The sequence below is a fragment of the Corvus brachyrhynchos genome, unplaced genomic scaffold (assembly GCF_000691975.1).
Source record: "Corvus brachyrhynchos isolate BGI_N302 unplaced genomic scaffold, ASM69197v1 scaffold466, whole genome shotgun sequence".
In the NCBI taxonomy this organism is placed as follows: Eukaryota; Metazoa; Chordata; class Aves; order Passeriformes; family Corvidae; genus Corvus; species Corvus brachyrhynchos.
In genome coordinates this window covers 1696378-1705536 of record NW_008238635.1, presented here as the reverse complement: position 1 = coordinate 1705536, position 9159 = coordinate 1696378, and the positions used below count along the sequence as shown (strand labels likewise).

Genomic DNA, 9159 nt, shown 5'->3' with positions numbered 1-9159 from the left:
AAATCAACTTGGCCTCACAGTTATATAAAACTGTCCAGGCATCAATTCCTCAACATAAAACCTGAAAACCAGAAGTTCTCCTCAAGATCATTTTGAAGTGTTAATTACACTAAGATCTCCTCAAAGAGATTTTTGGTATTTGGAAGCAATGTCTAACTTAATTGTGCATTTGCAAAATGTGACCAGAACTCTAGATGAGTATCTTAGCAGGAGTGAATTATCTTCCGTTTTGGTAATATTTATCAACTGAACAACATTTTCACGCAGTTATCAGACAAATAAACACTTTTTGCAACATCCAAGGATGCACTGATGTGTGTTCAGTCAAAGTTTTCAGCTTTTTTTAGTGATCTATTTATATGTATCCCTTGCACAGGAGCATTTCAGTCACCTGATTATTTCTGTCACACTGAATGTCACATTCATCTGAAACAGCTGGAAAACGACACAATATATCCCTAAATAAGGACTGCTTCCTATGCTCTGAGGTATCAATGAGCAAAAGTAATTCCTTATATTCGCCTTATCAAGGATACAATGATAAAACAATATTAATGCCAGTCAAAAAACAGATGACAAATGATTCCAAAGAATACTGTTCTTTCACAACTGTACAAAGGCAGAACTACAAATATACTGCCTAATGGAGCTGAAACTATGAAATACTAAAGAAAAGTGCTAGGGTTAGTTATCAGTCAGAGAAACAAAAAATCTCGTTATGGAAACTGAATCCAGAGTTTCTGAACATCTGCTCTCTACAGCAAAAGAAAAATTCCAACAGTATAAACTCCTAAATGATTAAAGTATGACCCACTTTGGCATTCAGAATTTTCCAGCAACTAAATACAAAATAGCTTCTGGCCAAATGAGAAGCCTCTGCATTTAGCAGAACCTGCAGGGAACGATTTTTCAGAGGAAAGTATTTCTACACCAGAACGGAAAAAAAAATTCAAGAGGAAACCATAGACTTCAGAGGAATTAGAAGCATTATGTAGGCAGCAGAATAAAATTAAAGCTCTCTGTAGTAACTGCTGCATCCTTGAAAACAAGCTTCAGAACGTTCTGTTTACCGAAGCACTGATGAACCCCAGCCCAGGGTCCTGCTGCTCACTTACCGCCCACGTTTTGGTCAGCCTGAAGATCGGAGCGCTCTGGAGGCCTGACACCACTGCCATGAGAGCATGGAGATTGTTCAGCTCATACAGCTTCTGAGGGGGAAAAAAATAAATCATAACAATAAGCAGCATTCCAAGTGCTGCCAACAGTGAATGCAGAATAAATAACAACACAAAGACGCAGAAATCTGCACGGTCTGAAACGAGGTGTTACAGCGCACTGCTGTGCGCCCAGACCGCTTTTATGGCACCTCCTGATTTTTCACTACTGCATCTCTATGGTTTTGGATTACACTAACTAGCTGTTTCCTAGCCCAGAGAGAATCCTTAAAAATATCTATACAGACACACATCTTGGGGAAAACATTAGAAGTGCCAGAAATTTTCTGACATTCAAACCCAACAAATTCCTTTCATAGCATTCAATAGTATTTTAAAACAACATGCCAGAAAGGACAACTCAGTGGTGAATGATGTAATCTTGTCAGTACCTAAATTTAGGCAACTACCAAGGCTACATCAAAGCACCCAAAAAATGAAATCAAGGAGGTGAATTTCAATAGCCATATACCTGGAGTACTCCTATCACTGAAAGGCCATTTTTGGGGTATGACAACTAACCAGTGGAAAGCAACAACCCAATCAAAACTGAACAGAGAAAACATTAGGGTAAAAGAATTTTCTCAAAACCTCTCTACAAAACACTGTGTTTATGTGCATTTTCTTACACATTTGGAATTTCCCTCCCTTTTCTTTTTCCTTTCCCTCTGTCTCCAAAACTATCCACTGCCTTGGCCAAGTAACTACTGGTACTACTCTCATGAAAGCTTAAAAACAGTCTGGAAGAAAATTCCTGAATCTCTTCTGCAACTTCAATTGTTCTGATAGCTGTGAGCACCCAGAGATCCAAAGTACATTCATTTTTGGTGCAGTGCACCCAAACTGAGGGTTTTACCCCTAACTTTGCTGAAGAGAAACGATAATCACAGTACTGCAAATCCTGTTTAATCCATTTGGAATATTCACCAAGGTAGGTCAGGATTCCAGCAAGAAAAAATAAGGAACCCTTCCTATTCAAAAAATGGTGGAAATCCTTTTTCCTGCTTGAAACTCAGCTTACTTCTTGCTTAGGAAGCCTTTCATGAGGCAAAAGGACAAAAAACTAGACCAAAGTAATACTGACTAAATGCTGAACATCAAAGGAGACCTTCTATTCAGAAGGATGAAAGCGCTACTGCAAGGATGGCTTTCTGGCTAACAGTTTTGGAACAGGGCAAACGATTCTCTCTCCACTTAACACACTGCCAGGAAACTTACAGCCTTTTATGGAACAAAGTCTTCACAGGCACGAGTTAGAAATGCCACTTTCAATGGCACCCCAGTTGCATTTCCAGTCTGGGTGCTCAGACTCCCACGATTCCAGCACGTCCTGCTGACAGTGGGAGTTTGCCCACACTTTCTGATGAAGTCCTTCCCTCTCCTCATCCTCTTTTGGGAGGATTCCTTAGTAATCAACTGTAAAGGGCAATCAGTGTTTTGTGGGGCAAGGTGGAAGGGGTTGGACGTTTGTCATATAGCACAGTCCTATTATCTTTCCAAGCAGTCCTGCTGAGGTTTGTCCCTCCACTTACACAATAACCCTTTTTCCTTGCACACACATCCCAAACAAGGTAATAAAGTTCGCTGTCCCAAAGGACAGTGTAGCTGATAAGAAAGGAAAAGAAGGGCTTTCCCAGCTGCTGCCAGCATTGAAGCAGAAGCCATCACCAACCAGGACAGTCCAGGAACTTCAGGAGAATGCAACTATTAGGTCTAATTGCTTCAGGCATTAAGCAGTAGAGATGAGATACCATTTAAGGACTTTGAGCTATACCACAGGTTGCCAGCACAAGGAATTCACTGCAGAACGGATTTACAGCCTCTCTGAAGAAAAGGTAATCAGTGTGGTGTCACCCTTGGCACCAAGGTGCTTTGATAATAGCTTTGGTGTAAACAGAAACTCCTTCCAACAGCCCCCACTGCAGTCACTGCATGTCAGCAGCCACATGTAAGCAAAGCCAAGGTAACAAGCACAGAAATACATTAACTGATTAAAAAAACACCCCAAAGTTTCTTGCTTTTTGTAACCGATTTTTACAACTGACAGGTAAGCTAAGCTCAATTATCTGATTGTTAGAGCACATAACTGCCTCCAAGGCAGCAGCATTCCAGCAGACACTGCAGCCTGCAGTGCACTGGTGAGGTCAGGCGTGCTCAGGGTGCTGTGCCCAGAGGGAGCCCACAACACCCAGCACTGGCCAGTCCCATCCCAGTATGAACCAAACCTGAGCCCACCTGGCTGCACACATCTGTTCTGCACTATGGCCACACAGAGTTCAACCTCTCCCTCCTATGGACGGACATGGATCAGGAAGACAATTTTTGTATGTTTTGTTTCAAACAAAACCACAAGAATTGAGTTTTAAAAACACATGAGATGAAGATACATTAACTCACCAGACATCAAAGGATGCTTAACAGAGATCATTAACAGTTTATGACCACAGCATGATTATTGAGCAAAGCCTGTGTACAAAATTAGCTCTTGCTTTGCCCAAAGTTGAGAGTTAAATCCCATAGGAGGAAAATATTGCTTCATTAAAAAAGGCCTTGTCAAGACAGGGAATGCATTTGAAAACAGAATTAATTAATTAACTAACAAATATTTTCCATCTTTTTTTGCAGGTAACCCAGAGTGGTCACAGCAGTCAGCTGTAGTAAAAGGCAGCCACCATCTGACAGCAAACACTTGAAAAACATCCCCTTCTTCTCACTACTGTGAAGAAGTTTCACTCTGTTAGAACTCCCGATCTGCTGCCCCTTTTCTTACGAGTGTCAGTCCAAAAGGCTTTAGGAAAGATTGAGAGCTCCAAAACGTTTTCTGAATTCAAATCTATTTTTCAAACCGTATTTGTTAAGTTGGTATTATTGGAGTAAAAGATCCTTTCCTTCCAAAAGCAAACAAACCATTTCTGTTCTGACTGATGCTGTTTAAACTGACTGTACACTTCGTGACACACAAAAACCCCAAACAGTTACTGATGTCAGCAGACACAACCACAGCTAAGTCAGGTATCAGACCAATATTTCCCCATGTGTACTTTTGAACGGACCAAATTAGGTATCAAACCTTTGATCACAGTGAATCCCACACCCCCTTCACAATATAAATTCTTACCTTTGCAGTTTTAATGTAGTGGCTCAAAACCTCAGCTCGTATTTTTAAAGTCTGTGCATGCAGAATCTCTCTAACAACCCAGAAGCTTACCTAAAAAGTAGAAAAAAATCCTCTTAAAAAATACAGAATTTCAATGCTACACCTGTAAAAGCTTTATTTATTTTTATGAAAGTATCATCTATGGAAACACTCTTGAGTTCAGGGTAAGCTTGAGGATGAGATCACACGCAAAGCAAATGGCAGACCACTCAAACTTTGAACAATGCTCTCCCAAGAAAATAAAATAATGAAGAAATGTTATGAAAAGCCTACAAAAGGAGGGGATATAAACACTAGCATTGAGTCATATCCATTGGTTTGCTTTTCCACAGCATCAAAGCTGCGTTACTCAACTATTACAGGAACTGAACAGCTTCAACTACAGTTCACTGACACTCCCAACACCTCAAAAAACAATTAATCCTGAACCAAACTGGAACAGAAGGTAGGAAGCTCTGCCATAACCCAGCTCACAGTTTGCACTCTTCTTTCTGGCTCTGCCAATTACCTGCTAATATCCAGCACAGTATCACTCTGAGTTAAGCTTCCCAGCACTGACTTCACTGCTGTGCAAGATCGCTGCTACGTTCAGTATAAAGGATGGTTGCTGCATTTCATACTTGCCCAAACCTCTCATAAAGGCTATACTCTGGCAATGTTTGGTAATGTGTCTAAACTCTACTGCTTTCTCTTCTCTGCTCCTCTGCCCTCACAAAGAATGATAAAAAATTAACCCTTCTGTAACTGCGATAGAGTAGTAGCAAAGAATTAGCAAAGGGTAATAAATACTGCAGCTTTTATTCATGTATTCACTGAGAGTTAGGAAAAAAATTAATTATCATCAAGGTAGAGCATGACTGGTATTTACAAAACTACTGAAAATGGTGTATGAAGAAATGTACATTCTCATACATAAAAGCCTTTCAACATGTCATGTTGCTTTGACTTTTAAGTGATGCTGAACTACTTTGTGTAAACTAACATTGTGTATGTATTCAGGTTCCTGCCCAAAGTCTCAATTAAAAAAGGAAATACCCTGTTCCACTTTGTTCAGTATGACAGCTCCTTAGACAGAAGAGCATAAGAAGATCCACACCTCCAAAATTATTACATTTACAGTGAAGCTACAGAGATCTGATGAAAACTGGGATGTTAAATCATGACAGCTCTTTGGAACTGAGAAATGGAAGAATGACAAGAAAACCCACAAAAAATCCCCACAAACATCCTTTATAAGAACCACTTTCCCCTTTGGTCTGTTTGTCTGAGATTGTATTAGCCAGGGAAGAATTAACCATGGAGCTCAGGTTTCTGTTTCCTTTCATTTTTCTTCATTTTCTTTCCTCTTTTTCTTTTTTGTAAAGCAAAATATCTGCTGACAAACTGTGTTATCCTCACAAACAAAAAATGGTTCCATGTGATTAAAAAAAAAATCTCAGCATGCTGCCATGCTCAAAAATGGCAGATGCTTTGAAACCACAGTTTAAAGTTAAAAGGAGAAAATACGGAAAATTGTCTCAATTTTAATGGTACATCATCAAATTGTAATAACCTGAAAATGACAGTGACAGTACCTGTATTTAAATGACAGAGATTGCCCATTCCCTTTGTTTAGTTATATAGAACAATTTTCCTTTAAGGACGGGGCTCCAACTGCTGAGACAATGTCAGCAGTAGTGAGAGAAAAAGAGAATTGAAAACTCTTGCAGCTTCTTTACTGCTTAGAAAAGGAAAATATGTAGATTGTTGCCAGCTCTGCTCCAGTATTTTCTTTAAATAAATATTCTGAAGGTGTCCTTACTGAGTCCTGCCAGGAGCAGGGAGTTGCACTCAATGATCCTCATGGGCCCCTTCCAACTTGAGATATTCTACGATTCTGTCAAATACAGAAGTACTGAATACACAAAATATTTGCCAGTACTTCAAAATGTTGTCATAAAAAGCTTGACCTCAGTTTGGTGCTCTGCTGTAGTTACACAGCTTGAGAAAAAGAACTTTTTTCCCCTGACTGATCAATGAGTTTTTAAGGAGATGCTTTCTCACTGATGATCAAAGGAATTTAAATTTTTAACATAGATTTCTGTATCATAAAGAATCAGGTAAGGACAACGCATGCAGCACTGCGCCTTAAGACCCCAAATCTCTTTGATTTGAAGTGAACAGAGTGCTGCTGTAACAGGAGAATGCCTGGGGTAGGCCAGACTGTGACACACTTGCTCGGAACACAGAGCAATGCTCAAGCACTTTCATCAGGATAAAACTGCCCCAGTTTCCTCTGCTGGTCCCGACTTCTGTGGAAGTCCACTGGCATCACAGAGACACAAACACTGTGACACACAAATGCTCCTGTTCACCCAAGGAAGCCTGGTTTCTGACCTAGTGCCAGCCAGACCTCACCTCAACGCTTCCAAGCTCTTGCAGGAAAAAAAAAAAACCCCAAACAAACCAGAACAAAACTTCCTTCGAAGCTTAGAGCCCTGCAGTGCCTTCAGTGACAGAGCAGGCAGGAGATACAGAATTAAACACACTTAATCACTTCCACTTCAACCACTTCCAGTCTTCTTTGATGTGTTTTTACTGACATAAACACTGGGTTTTGGCTGCTCTTGTCTATTAACTGGTATCTCTAGACAGCACCATAACCTAATATATTCCACATATTGAAAAAGCAATAATTTCAATAAATACTTTTGTTCATTCTTTACATAAAGAATACATATTTGTTCCACATATTCCTCTCTTGCTGCATTTAAATGTTGTTATACCAACATCAATCAGCTAGATGACTCAGAGCCTTTGGGTATCAATGCCTTTGATACCAGTTCAAGGCAGCATTTAAGCCTTGACATATGAGTGCATATTTATATTCTTCCTTATTAAGGTTCAACTGAGAATAACAGGCTTAACTTTGAACACATCTGTTCTTGGATCACATCTTAAGATTTTTAAATTATCTGAAATACTAATTCTGTTATGCTGGTGCTTTTAAGTTCACAGTCACAGCTTCCAAAACTCATTGTACTTTCTGTGCTAATCAAAAGACACAGAAATTCAAGAAAATCTCTTTGATAGTTTCTGGATTTTTCTTTCAGGTATCTTCCATGCATACTAATCACTCCATTCCTTACTTTCCAATAATCCCAGTTAAACTCACTGCAATTCAGCAACACTACAATATCCAAGACAAAGTTCTACATATAATGTTTGCATTTGGGTTAAAAAAGGATGTAAAAAAAAAAAAATCAAACTAAAAAGCCCCATAAACACAGAGTCAGTAAAACATAAAATCTTTCTTTTGCAAGTGGGATCTCTTCCTTTGAAATTGTTCCAATGTACTGAATCTAGTTGACAAGTTTCACTAATATTTTAAGCTCTGTGGCAGCACAGTTCCACTCCCATTTAAATAAAAACCTCAAGAAAGAGGTTTTCAGTTGAGGGACTCTGATAATCAAGAGAGCAAGAGTTACCTTTACATAAAGAGTTACCTTAAAATAACTGTGCTTGTTTGAAACATATGATGAAAGTTTATTTTTAAAAGGTAGGACAATGATCCAGTAAGTGACCTTGGCAACTGTGCACTCTGACAGGTTTACCACTAACAGCAGCAGCAAGTATACAACCCACTTTCAGAGGAAAGCTGAAAAATGAGAGATCAGAGTTTAAAAAAAAAAGTGAAGAAGTTACATATCTTTAAACAATTTTTAATATTAGATATGCAGATCTATATGGAGTAGCAGGTAACAATGAATTCTCCAAAAATAGAGAGTACTGGCAAGGAAGGATTCAACTGATTTCTCTTCCCTGAACTCGATCTGTTTTTACAGGCACCACATACAATTATCCCATAACTAATGCTGGAACTGCCCCACTTCATCCTCAGTGGAATGTAATCAACTGCACAGAATCATCACTGCTTCCAAAATGCTATCTGCACATCAATTTGCTGAGAAGCAGCTGTTAGTAATTTAATATTCTCTTGACTTAAAAAGTGAGAGCTGCTCATGGTTTTCCTTTGGCAAGCTGGGGCCAAAAAGGAAAGAGACAGATGCACAATGCTTAACTGAAACCCAGTCACATTTCAAAGGTTACCAAAATTTTGATGACATGTATTCCTGCCTGAGAAGGCCAGAAGTCCTGATGACTTTCCCAATTACTTATTTAAGGACGAAGCGTTAGAACCCCCCAGGTAAGTGGAGCAGAAACAATCCTTGTCCTTTTCCCTCTCCACTCCTATACAGCAGTAAGACTGATGGCTTTCCTTGATGCCAGAACAAAGGCTGATGTAAACTTCATGGAAGTCTTGCTCCTGTGGTAAGGTTTCTCCTCCTTCCTCCTGGCTACTGAGCATATTTTACCAATTCTTTAGTATGTCTGAAGCTGACTTCAGGCAGTTCCTGCAGTTCTGCAGTACAGCACACTGAGAAGTGAACACAGAACAACTGAGAAGTGAGCTCCTTGATGAGTTACACTGCCTAACGTGGCTCTTAGTGCAAAAACATTCCACAACATTCAGCAAAACTAAACATTACTCTGAAGAGTCAGCCTCCATGAATAAGCAAGGCAGCAAATGTTGGAATCAGTGACCTATCAATGAGATTAGTGTCAAAACCTTTCGTGTTTTTATACTAGCCTATACGTTCTAACAGGAGCAACTTCAGAAGCTAGACCAGGAAAATTTCAGCTAAATGCAGAACAGCAACAACAACAAAAAAAGCAAACAAAAAACCCCAACAAAAACAAACAAACAAACAAAACCCCCCCAAAACCCCAAACCAAACAAAAAACCCC

General features: G+C 39.5%; 1 protein-coding gene across 6 annotated transcripts in view; it reads right to left on the bottom strand.

Annotated features, from left to right (window-relative positions):
• Positions 1-9159, bottom strand: part of RALGPS2 (Ral GEF with PH domain and SH3 binding motif 2) — a 114954-nt gene that overhangs the window by 65303 nt on the left and 40492 nt on the right. For all 6 annotated transcript variants that reach the window (XM_017737412.1, XM_017737413.1, XM_017737411.1 and 3 more), the window contains 2 exons: positions 4333-4422; positions 1116-1208 (listed from right to left, as the gene is read on the bottom strand). In XM_017737412.1, the coding sequence (XP_017592901.1) occupies positions 1116-1208; positions 4333-4422 (183 nt within the window). The remainder of the gene's footprint in view (positions 1-1115; positions 1209-4332; positions 4423-9159) is intronic.